This window comes from Bubalus kerabau, chromosome 4 (genome assembly GCF_029407905.1).
Source record: "Bubalus kerabau isolate K-KA32 ecotype Philippines breed swamp buffalo chromosome 4, PCC_UOA_SB_1v2, whole genome shotgun sequence".
Lineage (NCBI taxonomy): Eukaryota > Metazoa > Chordata > Mammalia > Artiodactyla > Bovidae > Bubalus > Bubalus kerabau.
In genome coordinates, this window is record NC_073627.1 from 46,385,690 (window position 1) to 46,400,447 (window position 14,758).

Below are 14,758 nucleotides of genomic sequence, written 5' to 3' on the forward strand. Positions count from 1 at the left end.
GCAGCACACCAGGCTTCCCTGTCCATCACCTACTCCCGGAGCTTGCTCAAACTCATGTCCATCGAGTCGGTGATGCCATCCACCTGATGACACGCAGTAGATACTCAGAATACAAACACCCCCCCCCCCCGATACCAGGAGGGTCTCCTCAGAGCCTGACCTGTGTCCTCCTCCTGGAATTGCTGAAAGAACACTTAACCTAAGTCTTTATACCAAGACTCAGCTGTGCTGGTTAGCTCTGCAGGCATCTGGGGTGCTGTTGTCAGGCTCTGTCGAAATGTTAACGTTGCATCCATACCAAATATAACCATGTGCACACATCCTTCCCCATTGCAAACTTCCCCCTTTGTCAGGGAGCCAAGTTCGCTGGGGAAGCTCGGCCTCCTGGGTGGGAGGCAGGGGGTCAGTGTGTGTCTCTCTTCCCCCAGCTTGTGCCCCTCATCACCAGGAACTATCTCAAACAAGGCTTCATGGAAAAGACCGGTCCAAAGGTACATCCCGTGTTCCTTGGGGGGGACTTTCATGGCCTCAGTGCCAGTGGGCAGTGGGGCCAAAGTGGGGAGGTGGGAAAATGGGGAACCAGGGGCAGGGAGGAGGGAGGAAGCGGAAGTAAATGGACTTTTGTGAGTTCCAGGGGTGAAGGACCAAGTGGGAGACAGGGTGGCTGGAGGGTGGTCCAGCCTCACTCAGGTGCTTCTCCCTGCAACTGGGCATCTTCCTTCCTGATCACCATCGCCATCAGTGGCTCTCATCTTTACATCATCTAACTGACCCTGTTCTTGGGAAAGCACAGCTGAAAAGGGAAAGCACAGCTGAAAAGCACAGCTCCTTTGGGGGGCAGCTCTTGAACACTTGTGTGCTCTGAGCTGGGGCCCTACCAGGACCGATCAAGTGAGGCAGGACTAGTGACTGGTCTGAGAGAATTCACCTCGGTACCTATGCTTGGACGCCAGTGAGGCCCCTGCCGCCCCAGGACATCTCAGACCCAGCCTGGATGCTGGTGGGGTGAAGCTCCAAGCCAGAAGATGGAGATGGTGGGGGGTTGTGCAGAGGAGGCGGGGTGCAGGGAAGCAGGGAAGGGGGAGGAGAGAAGAAGGAAGAAGGAAGCAGATGTGTGAGTGCTTAGTCTTGCCTGACTCTGCGACACCGTGGACTGTAGCCTGCCAGGCTCCTCTGTCCATGGGATTTCCTAGGCAAGAATACTGGAGTAGGGTGTCATTTCCTTCTCCCAGAGGAAAGCAGAGGAACTCCCTAAAAAAAAAAAAAGAAAAAAACCCAAAGCAACGGCTTTCCGATGCTTTTTTTTTTAAGGTGTAATACGCTGACGCAATGTTTGTTAAGATGACAGTGAAAGTGTTAGGCAGTCACAGTAAAGGGAGCCTCAGACGGCTGGGTAAAGGGTTGCAGGTTTTCGTCCTTCAGCAGCTGGTGGCACCGCCCCTGTGGCTCTTAGGGGGACTTTCCTTCCCCTGACCTAGGTTCGAATTTGGCCAAGCCCAGGGCTTTCAGAAGCGCTGAGCAGTAGCCACTTCTGATTTCCCAGGTTCCTTTTTCTGAGATATCTTGTCCACAGCCTGAGAAAGAGGAAAATGCTTCTTCCAACGCACATAGGCAGCGGCTGGAGGCCGCAAGGGAAAGCTGGGGTGGAGGAGGGTGTTTGGAGCCGTCAGAGCTCAAGGCCCGGGGGTGGGGCGAGCGCTGGGGTGTCCGACTGCCAAGCCAGGAACTGGCCGGCTCCCTCGTCCTGGCCCAGGCTGGCCCTCTGACCTCTGTGCCCCACCCCTGCCTGGCCAAGCCTGATACAAAGTTCCCTCTTCTGCAGCAGAGAGAACCTTTCAAGAAAAGGTGGTTTGCTCTGGATCCCCAGGAGCGCAGGCTGCTTTATTACAAGAACCCACTGGTAAGAGTCACTGATGGCCCCCCTGCTGAGCACCAGCAGGCAGAGGTGGGGTCAGAGCTGGTCGGGGACCATGGGGATGCAACAGGGCTGGAGAGACCCAGCGAGAGACACCATCACGGTTGTCTCTAAGTCATCCCTGGGCATGAAACTGCTCTCCCTCGCCTTCAAGAAGTCCTTCACGTGTGTCCAAAAGCTGCCAAGTTAGCCAAGAAAGGACTTCCCCATCCTCTAGTCTCCAGGGCTGCCTTCCAACGTGGAGGCTGTGGAGAGTCACAGTTGGGAGTAACAGCTCTAGAACGCGACTGCCTGGGCTCTGGGACCAGCCCTGCCACTTTTAGGGGTGCACCCGTGGCATTTTGACAGAGCACTCAGTTCTCCTTGCCTCAGTTTCCTCAATCAGGAGATGACTTAATAACACTGCTGTCTTCAGAGGTTACCCTGAGGATTATTCTGTGAGTTACTATACATAAAGCACTTGAATTCTTAGTGCAGAGTTCAGTTCAGTTCAGTCGCTCAGTCGTGTCTGACTCTTTGCGACCCAATGGACTGCAGCATGCTAGGCCTCCCTGTCCATCGCCAACTCCCAGAGTTAGCTCTTCATAAACACTGAGTATGGGACTTCCCACGTGGTGCTAGTGGTAAAGAACCCATCTACCAATGCAGGGGACCTAAGAGATGCAGGTTCCATCCCTGGGTTGGGAAGATTTCCTAGAGAAGGGCATGGCAACTCACTCCAGTATTCTTGCCTGGAGAATCCCATGCACAGAAGAATCTGGAGGGCTACAGTCCATGGGGTCACAAAGAGTCGAACATGGCTGAAGTCACTTAACATGCACACACGCAAACATTGTATCATTTAAACAGATGTTGTTTAGTTGCTAAGTCGTGTCTGACTCTTTGTGACCCCATGGACTATAGCCCGCCAGGCTCCTCTGTTCATGGGATTCCCCAGGCAAGGATATGGAGTGGTTTGCGGTGCCATCCTCCAGGGGATCTTCCTGACTCAGGGATCCAACCGACCTCTTCTGCTTTGCAGGCGGGTTCTTTGCCACTGAGCCACCAGAGAAGCTCATTTAAACAGAGGCTGTGTGTGATTTCCTTTATAGTTTGAGCCTTTTAAATTCAGGGGTCCTCCTAGCTGAAATCCCTAGCACAGCCCCCACCCAACACACACACAGCCCTCTTACTAAGATGGACCTGGGGGCTCTCAGGCCTGCAGGTGGCCCTCTGCCCCAGGTGTGGCCTCTGATGACCTCTGTCCTCTCTTTTCAGGATGCCTTCGAGCTGGGCCAGGTGTTTCTCGGGAGCAACGAACAGGGGTACCAGGTGTTCGAAGATCTGCCCAAGGGCATCCGAGGGAACCGCTGGAAAGCTGGCCTCACCATCGTCACCCCCCACCGGAGGTTCGTCTTCACCTGCCCCAGCGAGAAGGAGCAGCGTGAATGGCTGGAGAGTTTTCGGGAGGTCCTCTCCAGCCCCTTGACACCCCTCAACCTCCTTGGTAAGATACAGGGCCATGTGTGTGTTCCTTTGGCCAAGGAAAGTGGGCAGAAAGGGGCTTCTTCCCTTGGGTTCAGCTGTGAGTCCTGAAACCGGGGTCATGGCTCTTGACTGCCCCCTTTCCCTTTTCTTCTTTCCTGGCCAAAGAGAAGTTCAGACAGTGCACATTATTGCCCGGAAACCCTCTCTGTCCACATCGAGTTCCTCTACCGGGAGGCTTTCCCTAGTGGATCCGGATGAGCTTCGTCTCGGTGGAGCTGTTGCTTTCGTAGTTGTTCAGTTTCTAAGTTGTGCCTGACTCTTTTGCGATCCCATGAACCGTAGCCCTGCCAGGCGCCTCTGTCCATGGGATTTCCCAGGCGAAGAGTACTGGAGTGGGTTGCCATCTCCTCCTCCAGGGAATCTTCCCAACTCAGGGATCGAACCCACAGCTCCTGCACTGGCAAGCAGATTCTTTGCCACTGAGCCACCAGGGAAGCCCAAACTGTCGCTTAGGCCCTGTTTTCTACCCTGCTCCCTTCCCAGGAGCCGAGCAGCCTCTCTGCCCCTCCACTCCCTGCCCCTGAGTCCCTTTTCCCGTGAGAAATCCTCGGCCTGTTAGGAAGGTCACACCCGCCGGCAGCTCCTGGGATTCTGGGTTCCTCCCCACCCAGAGGGAAGGCTATTTTTAGGGTGCTGCTCTTTTCTGGGCCCTGGTCTGTCTGCTCCTCTCCTGCTCCTCCCCTTTGCCCCAGATGTGTCTCGAGCAGGCTTCCCCATCTGCAGACAGCCTCATGGAAGGAGGGGAGACATTCTGAGCAGGAAACTTCTGGCCCAGGGCCTTCTGGCTCCTGGGACACCGAGGAGAAGTTCTGTGTTTAGAAAAGTACAGACTGAGTAGGTGACCCCATGCGGTCCCTGGGGAGAAACCCTGGTGCCCTTTGAGTCTGACCAGGATAAACACAGACTTGCTTCACTCTCCAAAAATCCCGCCTCTGAGATGGGCTGGGAAGTTGTTAATGAAGAACATTAGTGTCTTTTCCTCCCGGGGGCCTGTGCTTCTGAGTCTCTGCTGCTCTGTTTCCGCTTTTCTCTCCTCTGCTGTGTCTGTGTCCCTTCATCTACCACTTTTTGGTCTGTTTTTTTATTCTGTTTCCCTCTGTCATTGCTCCCCTCTCCTCTCGCTGTCCCTTCCCTCCGGTGGGACTACGCTGGCACAGCCATACCCTCTTTTTGTTCCCTTTGTAGCTGTGTCAACAGAGAGTGACTGCAGCCACAGGTGACCCACTGGCCACGCAGCGCGCCTGGTGGAAAGGAGAGGTTACCACTTCAGCCTTGGGGGCCCCGCAGGAGTGCCCCCCCGAAGTCGGCAGCTGTCATGGGCAGTGAACTTTGCCAAGACCAAAGCTTTGGCCTTTACCTGCCGGCTCCCTGGGCCTCCTCGCTGCCCTAGGGGTCTGGGGAGCTCGTAAATGTCCTAGGGGCTCAGGACACCGGAAATGAAGGCACTGCAATGGGAAGGCACCCGTGGCATCAGCCAAGATGAAGAAACAGATAACAACAAGAAGTTTAAGCTGAATCCAACCATGAGGAAACAATCAGACAAGTCCACATTAGAGGAATTCTGCAAAACGACTGGTAGACACTTCAAGACTGCCAGTATCGTGAAAGATCAAGTAGTCCGAAAACTGTTCTAGATTAGACAAGACTAAAGAGACATAGACATAGCCACAAAATGCAATTCATGATTCTTGATTAGATCTTGGATTTTAAACAGTTTTTGACATGTAATCCAGATAACTGGGGAAGTTCCAATATGGATGTATATTAGCTAGTAGTATTGTAACATTGTGATTTGTGCTGTATTTGTGTAGGAGGACGCTCTTGTTCTGAGGGATTCTGAAGCAGTCAGGGATAAAATATAGTATGTCTACATATGTCATATGTATGTCATACATGTCATATGTATGTCATATGTATGACATACATTTGACATACATGTCAGCAAAATATAAATATATCTGTACATAGAGAGTATATACATAGATATAGTGTGTGTGTATTTATGAAAAAGAAAGTCTGTGTACACACTCACTCAGGGGGAGAGAGAGAAAGCGGACCACTGTGCAAAATGTTAGCAACTTCATCTAGATGAAGTATAGCTGGATGCTTATTGTCCAATTCATGCAAATTTCCTATAGGCTTGAAAGTTTTCGAATTTAAAAGTTAGGGGGAAATTACTTTAAAAGCATCCACTTTTCACTCTTCAATAGTAGTGGGTTTTCCCCATGAATCGAAAATGTTCCTGGGAGAGTTTTACCTTTGTGCACATCTTAGAAGATATAAAAGTGTAGCTAATACAAAAGAACAAACAACCCCCCTCCCCCCAAAGCACAATGTTCCCATCCACGCACTCTGGAAGGAAAGAAGGAAGACAAGATGACAACTCCCCTGGACCCCAGGGAGAGAGCTATCCAGCCTGAATGCCATGTCTGGCCCTGCCACTAACTCACATGTGAGTGTTCAGTCGCTCAGTCGCTCATTCGTGTCTGACTCTTTGCAACCCCGTGGACTGTATCCCGCCAGGCTCCTCCATTCATGGGATTTTCCAGGCAAAAATACTGGCCGCTAATGAGACTGTTGGAAAACTCACTTCCCCACTTCTGTGCCTTGGTTTTTCCCTTTCAAATGAGGAAGTTGAAGCAACTGCTGAAATTCAATGGAAGCAACAGCTATTTCTGAGCACCTCCCAGGTGCCAGGCTCTGCACGGGCAGGAACCAGATGACGTGGTCCCCGCTGTCACAGATTTCAGCCCGCCAGACAGCAGGCCTAACAAGGGCAAGACAATGAGGCAAGTGTTCAGAAAGGGGATGTGCGGGCTGCTGCAAGGTGTGTGGCAATAGGGTTCACCCTGAGCGGGAGGAGGGAGCCTCCTTCTTTTCCAGAAAGTGACGTCTAAGTCGAAATCTTAAACTGTTCAGAGGTTAGTCAAAGGGAAGAGGGCCAGAAAAACACTGTAGGGTAAGGGAGGAAAATGTTCAGAGGCTCCCAGATGGGCAAGAGGAACGGAAAGAAATCGCGGGTGGCTGCAATGTTAGAGAAATAGATCATCCAGGTCTAGGCTCTATGATTCATTATCTTCATTCAAAACAATGAAGATGTTGTTTTCATTTCAGTGGAGACCCACAGGGTTGGGAGGGTCTTTAAGAGAGTCTCTGCTTTTTCGTGGGATTTTCCTTTGATCAGAGGACAAGTAACATCATCAAGCTGTCTTTCCTGAGGCTTCCTGACTGCCCAGATGAAGACATGCTTGCTTCCTCTTCTGTCTCCTAAAGCACCTTGAAAATGTCTGTTTCAACACCTGCTGGGCTGTATGTATGTTAAGGGTCATGTTACTTGCCTGCCTTTTTTTTTTTTTTAAACCACACTGTTACACTCTGTTGGCTGTACTCTGCTAAGTTCTGAAAATGAGAGAATCAATAAAGGAACTTGTGGTCCAGAGAAGAAGAAAGAGAAGGAAACAGGCAATAACAAAACTACTTGAAGGAGCAATTTGGGATTCTTAGGAGCCCCTCAGAGGGGCCGAGAACAGATATAAGAGATGGAGACTTCCTTGATGGTCCAGTGGTTAAGAATCGCCTGCCAGTGCAGAGGCCATGGTTCTATCTCTGGTCTGGGAAGATTCCAGATGCCACGGGGCAGCTAAGCCCACTTGCCACAACTAAGACCTGATGTAGCCAAGTAAATAAATATTTAAAAAAGAACACTTTATTCAAGATGGTGGGACACATGTACACCCATGGCTGATTCATGTCGATGTATGGCAAAAACCACCACAATATTGTAAAGTAATTAGCCTCCAATTAAAATAAATAAATTAATTTTCTTTAAAAAAAGAAAGAGAACACTTTATTAAAGAGAAGAAGCTTGGCAAACTTTAAGTAGAATAAATACAAAGAAAGTCACACTCAGGTACATTACTGCCAATCTGCTGAAAACCAAAGATAAAGATTTTGAAAGCAGCCAGTGAAAAATGATACATTACATACAAGGAAATACTGTTTCTTATCAGAAACAAAGGAGGCCAGAAGACAGTGAAAATAAATCTTTAAAGCTCTAAAAGAAAAAAAGTCAGGGAGGGGACATATGTGTACCTATGGTGATTCATGTTGATGTTTGGCAGAAACACAATACTGAAAGCAATTATCCTTAAAGTATAAATAAATTTAAAAAATGAAAAATAAGATTAAAAAATAAATTAATTTCTAAGAGAAAAAATCAAATTAGAACACTAGAGAAAACATCTTTCAAGAATAAAGGATACGTAGATAGATATTGGGGCTTCACTAGGGGCTCAGATGGCAAAGAATCTGCCTGCAATGTAGGAGTCCTGGATTCGATCCCTGGGTCAAGAAGATTCCCTGGAGAAAGGAATGGCTACCCACTCCGTATTCTTGCCTGGAGAATTCCAGATATATATATCTGGAATTCTATATAGACAACAAACCAAAAAATCTTTAGAAAATAAGGCAAAATATCACTGAACACCTAAAAATGAGTAAAATGGTAAACTTCCTGTTGATTATATTTTATCACAATAAAAAATGCATAAAGGTAGATTTTTTTTTGTAAAGGCAAACAAAAAACATTTCCCATAAAGATAAGTACAGATTTCTGACAGAATTACAGTATAAGAAATACTAAAGAAAGTTCTTTGAGGTAGAAGGAAATGATACCAAACAGAAACTCTGATCTGATCTGTAAAGCGTAATAGAAATGGTAAAGATATAAGTAAATAAAAGGCTGCCTATTTAAAGCAAGAATTACATGTGTTATGGTTTATAGCATCTGTAGAGGTATAATGTATATGACAACTACCTCATGGAGGCCTGGAGGGGAAGTAAATGGAACTATACACTTCAAGCTTTTTATATTTTACATGAAGTGATACAAAATGAAGTCTAAGTAGATTGTGAAAACTCAGGGATGTCTACTGTAATTCTTAATGAATCTCTAACATGTAGTGCAAAGAGGTATAGCTAAAAAGGTAACAAGGAAACTAAAACAGAATTTTTAAAAGCATTTGATTAACCCAGAAGAAGGCAGGACAGGAAGGACAAAATGAATAAAGAATAGATGGGACAAACTGAAAATAAAGGGCAAAATGGAGACCTGGTCATATCAATAATTAATGCATTCAATATTAGTGGATTAAACATTTACATTAAAGTACACGATTGTCAGAGAAGATGAGGAATCATGACCCAATTGCATACTGTTAAAAAGACATTTTAGGGGACATCCTTGGTGGCCCAGTGCTTAGGACTCTGCCCCTCTGCACAGAGGGGCACAGGTTCAATCCCTGGTCAGGAGAAGATCCTGCATGCCACAAGGTCTGACTCCTCCCCCGTAAAAAGACATTTTAAGACATAGATAAGTTGAAGTAACAAGTATGGAAAAATATACACCATGCAGACAGTAACAATAAAATGGCTGGAGATGCTATACTGAGATCAGATAAAGTACTTTTTTCAAGATAAGGAGTAACACCAGAAATAAGGAGTAATGTCTCATAACTATAAAAGGTGTAATTCATTAAAAGACATAATGGATCATAGATGTGGCATGTGCCTAAAAATATAGCCCCAAAGTACATGCAGCAAAAACGGGCAAAATTTAAGGGAAAAATAGACACATCAATATAATCATGGATCAGAAAAAGAAATCACATGGGAAATTAGAAAGATTTATAACGGAATGATAATAAAAGTTTCAAAATTGAAATGATGCAGCTAAAGCATTAATTAAAGGGAGACACGTAAGAATCAGTGACCTACACAGACAGCTCGTATTTGGCCTTCCCAGGTGGCGCAGAGGTAAAGAATCCGCCTGCCAATGCAGGAGACGAAAGAGATGCAGGTTCAGTCCCTGGGTCAGGAAGATTTCCTAGAGGGAGGGCACGGCAACCCACTCCAGGATGCTTGCTTGGAACATTTCGTGGACAGAGGATCCTGGCAGGCTACAGTCCATGGGGTCACAAAGAGCCAGAAATGACTGAGTGAATGAGCACACACAGGGACAACAGATCCTACTGTGTAGCACAGGGAGCTATATTCAATATCCTGGGAAAAGATTCTTTTCCATAATGGAAAAGAATATAAAAAAGAATGCATATGTGACTGAGTCACTTTGCTATCCAGCAGAAATTAACACAGTATTGTAAATTAACTACACTTAAACTGGAAAAAAAAGAATCAATGACCTACAGCTTGTACTGCCCAATATGGTGACAATAGCCACATGTTTTCATTGAGCATTGAAATGTGATTAACATAACTGAGGAAATGAATTTTTAATTTTACTTCATTTTATCTAATTTTATAATTTAAAAAAATTTATTTTTTGCCATGCCCCCTGGTATGAAGGATCTTAGTTCCCCAATCAAGAATCGAGCCCATGCCCCCTGCAGTGGGACCATGGAATCTTAACCACTGGACTACCAGGAAAGTTCCTAAACTTAAGTAATTTAAATTTAAAATAAGAAACTGGAGCAGTGTAAAACATCATTACTTCAGACACATCTTAGTAGCTTTGGTAAGACATATTTTAATTTAGCCATCCAGGAGAATCTCCCCAACCCAGGGATCGAACCCTGGTCTCCTGTATTGTAGGCAGACACTTTATCCTCTGAGCCACCAGGGAAGCCCTGCAGTGCATAAGATATCTATTATTTTAGTTGTGGAAAAAAATTTAATGATATGGAAAAAAGTACGAACTAAATTTTACAAAAATTAAGCTGCCAAATGATTACCTGTAGAATATGAGTTTTTTTAATAATGTCAGAAATAAACTGATTCAAATTTTGAAAAAATGGCAGACTTTTTTGTTGTTGTTTTAGTTTTAAGTGAGTTATGTGGTACTAGACTAACAATGAATAATATGGGTAAGTTTTGTTTCAAAGGACTTTTACATTTATGAGGAAATGTCAATCCACTGCCTAAAAAGTCAAACTCATGTTGTAGATATTTTTGAATCTTTTACATCTGTGAGAAAAGAATTTCAGGTAGATATGGAAAACCCAATCTTTACTGTGACAGATGGTTCCTTTAGCTGTGTTAGGTCAAAAATTTAAATACTGAAATTTTAAAATAAGGGTCTGATGATTCTCATGACTTTGTTCCATTGTATGACACAAAGTAAAAATATTTATGTTCAGTTTTCTGAAACAGACTATGAAAACTGTCATGGATACAATTGTTAAAATTGCTCAGCATGTACATGAAATTCTATGAAGCACTGCCAATTTATAGAACTGTTGAAAGATATGGAAGACAATTCAGTGAGCTCATATTTTTTTATTTGAGTTTTGAACAAGTTTTACAATTATTTAATGTACTATTCATTTCAACTCAAGATTTTCTTGAAACTAAAGGAGTGCTTGCAAAATAGTCAACAATCAAAGGCCTAAGGCAGTGTGATTATGTTTTCTCACTGATGTCACACTGCATATGAATGAGCTAATTTTGAAGCTCTAAGAAAAGATTAATATGTGCCTTAGCTAAGCAGTTACAAGAATTTATGTTGAGACAAAAACATTTAATAATACAAATCAGTAATAACAATTTTAAAAACACTTTCTATTTTGTATTGGGGTATAGCCAATTAACAATGTTGTGATCGTTTCAGGTGAACAGCAAAGGGCCTCAGCTACACATATATATGTTTCCAATTTCCCCCAAACTCCCCTCACATCCAGGCTGCCCCATAACATCCAGCCGAGTTTCATGTGCTCTTCAGTAGGTCCTTGTTGGTAGTAATAACAATTTTATACACTCTTCTAACATGAATCAATATACAGAACACTTTAATTATAACTGGTAGTAAGGTAAATTGTCCAAAAAAAGCTGTAAGAGGGATTTGCAGGACACTTTATTGATACTGAACTTGCTCTTAAATTTATGTAGTCTCCCTTTAAAATAATACTAGTTTACTCTAGAGTTTGCAAATTTATTCAACTTGGAGAGGCACAGTTTTCAAACTAATACGCTTTTCTTTAAAAGCAATGATCCCCAGAAGATGAAACAGTTTTGTCAATGCAAATGTGATATTAAATGGTTTGTTTTCTTATTGTTTTGAAAAATTTTTTCTGGGTTCTGGATTCAAGTCCTTTGACAGATATAGGATTTGCAAATATTCTCCTCCAGTCCGTAGCTTTTCATTCTTCTAGCAGTGCCAGTGAAGTTTTTTTTTTAAATCAAGGCATCAAGGTCATGGTTTGTGATTTCCTTCATTTATTGCAGATTTTTGTTGGTGACAAAGTTTGGCATTAAAAATAGGGTGTTTGGCTTATATTTGGGTGTTTTGCATTCATACAGAGTGGAAATATGGGTGATGTATGTTTGGTGAAAATTAATTAAGGGAAAACTAACCTGGAGTCAGGAGGCCAGAAGTGGGAACCTCTATCAGTTACATACAACTCCACGTCAATACAAATCCCTAGAGGAAGAGATGTGACTTCCTTGGTGGCTCAGACGGTAAAGCGTCTGTCTACAATGCAGGAGACCTGGGTTCGATCCTTGGGTGGGGAAGATCTCCTTGAGAAGGAAATGGCAACCCACTCCAGTATTCTTGCCTGGAAAATCCCATGGACGGAGGAGCCTGGCAGGCTGCACTCCATGGGGTAGAAGAGTCGGACACGACTGAGCGACTTCACTTCTCTATAGGAAGAGATGTACCTTGCATCGCCAGCAGGGAATGACACTGCTTTATTTCTGCCAGCAGGGGGCAGAAAGAGTTTCCCCGTTGCCTGGCAACAGTTCAGCCAATAAAAAGCCACTGAACTTCAAACTTCTCCAATGGACCTTTGTTTCTAGACGTCTATCCCAACTTCCCCTCCTCTATAATAAAAAAGTTTCCTGTCCTTTGAGTTCCCTGTCCTGAATTACAATTCTTTGCTGCTCCTTTTGCTACCCCTTTTGCTGGTAAAATAACTGGCTGTTTTATTATTTTAGGTTAGCAGTTTACTGACGTTTCCCCTGACAAAATATGCTTTGTCCCTGAAGTGAGAACAAAACAAAGAAAGGAGCCTTGACAGAATATAATAATGGCAGTTGCATACAAACTCAAGACCCTTGTCTTTTCCCATCTGACTTAGCATTAGAGCTCAGCATCACAGGGATGTATATTAACATATCCACTTAAATTTAACAACGATGTCAGACTCGCTGATAGAAGATGAGTTTGATTTGACCAACTGGTTTAACTATGAGAACTGGCACAGCCAATTAGATTGTGTGGTATATATTTTACCTGTACTGAATGAGCTAATTTTGCAGCTCCAAACTTTCGAGGAAATATATTTCAAGCATTTAAGATACAAGTATCTTTCCAAAAAATTAGATTAACAAAGGTCTATATAAATGAACAATATTCTAATTCACCTAGGCCTTTCTGGGTATATTAGGTTAAACAAAGTGCCTCTAGAGTAACTGGTATAATTGATAGTGTCTGATCTGATAGTGTCTGATCTGGGTTCAATCCCTGGGTCAGAAAGATCCCCTGAAGAAGGGAATGGCAACCCACTCCGGTATTCTTGCCTGGAGAATTCCGTGGACAGAGGAGCTTGGTGGGCTACTGTCCATGGGGTTGCAAAGAGCTGGACACAACTGAGTGACTTTCACACATTTTTCAAAGTCTTTTTAGCCTACCTCCCAGCAAATGAGAAAGTGGTTAATTCCAATAACTTTTGCAACACAGGGGGTTTCAAATTCTTTGCTTTCAACAAAAAAAGTAAAGGAAAATCTAATCAAGTTGTCAGCTGAGAGGTTATTAAAAATAATGTCTGGTGGTGGATCACTATGCTATTTTTTTCACATATAGATAGTGCAGACTTTGATGAGCAGCACTAAAGAGTATTTCTTGTCATTTCCAGTATTGGAAGTAGCCACAAATTTATATTATCCGGTACCTGTATTTTGACCCCAGGCAATATGGGGTGAAATAAAATATAAGACACTTTTAGCTCATTTCAACAGATAACAGAGATAAGGGTCCTGGTCTCTGCCATTCAGGTATTGCTACATAAGCCTGTAAGTTCATTTGCCTCTTGGGGACTTTGCTCTTCCATCTCTTACATGTTATGTGTTTGTCATGCACATAGGACTAGAATAAGAGAGGAGGAAGAGAGAAAGCCCCACCAGGGCCAGGTGTACTCCCTCAAGAAAACGGACTTTAGTTATTTTCATCCTGAAGTCTAGCAGGCAATGCACTTTCAGCCAGCAGGGAGCAGTAAGGAAACAGTGGCACAATTCTGCATTGTAATAACAATTTAAAAAGTCTAAGGGTGACTTAACTTTGGCTACACATTAGAGTCATATGTGTGTGTGTGCGCTTAGTTGTGTCTGACTCTTTGCAGCCCCACGGCCTGTAGTCCACCAGGTTCCTCTGTCCCATGGAGTTTTCCAGGCAAGAATACAGGATCAAACCGGTGTCTCTTTCATCTCCTGCATTGGCAGGTGGATTCTTTACCACTAGTGCCACCTGAGAAGCCCCAGAATCATCTGGGTCAGGTTTTAAAAACTACCCATGCCGGGTTTCCATCCTAGACAAAGAAACCAGACTTTAAAGCGCTTGCCAGCTACCTGCACCCAGTACTCTCCAATCCCTCACTGCTTGATGGAGTAGCTGAATGACACCTAGTGGGCGCATCTCAGAAAACAGTTCTTGGATCCTCTCCTTTTTCTTCACCAGAGAGTTGTCTAGGTCGCAATTTAATGGGATTGGGGAACTTAACAGAGAAGGTGATGGCACCCGACTCCAGTACTCTTGCCTGGAAAATCCCATGGACGGAGGAGCCTGGTAGGCTGCAGTCCATGGGGTCGCTAAGAGTTGGACAAGACTGAGCGACTTCACTTTCCCTTTTCACTTTCATGCATTGAAGAAGGAAATGGCAACCCACTCCAGTGTTCTTGCCTGGAGAATCCCAGGGACGGGGGAGCCTGGTGGACTGCCGTCTATGGGGTCGCCCAGAGTCGACACTACTGAAGTGACTTAGCAGCAGCAGCAGGGGAACACAAAGCTAAAGAAAATTTGGGAATATCAGCACATTTCTTTTTAAAAAATTTTATAGTTTTAATGAGCTGGCTTTTCTCTCTTTTTTATTTTTATTATTTTTTTTATTTTATTTTATTTTTAAACTTTACATAATTGTATTAGTTTTGCCAAATATCAAAAGGAATCCGCCACAGGTATACATGTGTTCCCCATCCTGAACCCTCCTCCCACCTCCCTCCCCATTCCATCCCTCTGGGTCGTCCCAGTGCACCAGCCCCAAGCATCCAGTATGGTGCATCGAACCTGGACTGGCAACTCGTTTCATA

General features: G+C 44.5%; 1 protein-coding gene across 2 annotated transcripts in view; it reads left to right on the forward strand.

The window, feature by feature from the left end:
• The window catches only part of ADAP2 (ArfGAP with dual PH domains 2), a 31,679-nt gene extending 21,143 nt beyond the window's left edge, over positions 1-10,536 (forward strand). Inside the window, exons 8-11 of one of the 2 annotated variants that reach the window (XM_055577209.1) lie at positions 429-491; positions 1,823-1,900; positions 3,173-3,401; positions 4,628-10,536. In XM_055577209.1, the coding sequence (XP_055433184.1) occupies positions 429-491; positions 1,823-1,900; positions 3,173-3,401; positions 4,628-4,662 (405 nt within the window). In that variant the 3' untranslated portion in view covers positions 4,663-10,536. The remainder of the gene's footprint in view (positions 1-428; positions 492-1,822; positions 1,901-3,172; positions 3,402-4,627) is intronic. The other variant, XM_055577210.1, reaches the window with a different exon arrangement.
• Positions 10,537-14,758: the final 4,222 nt, after the last annotated feature.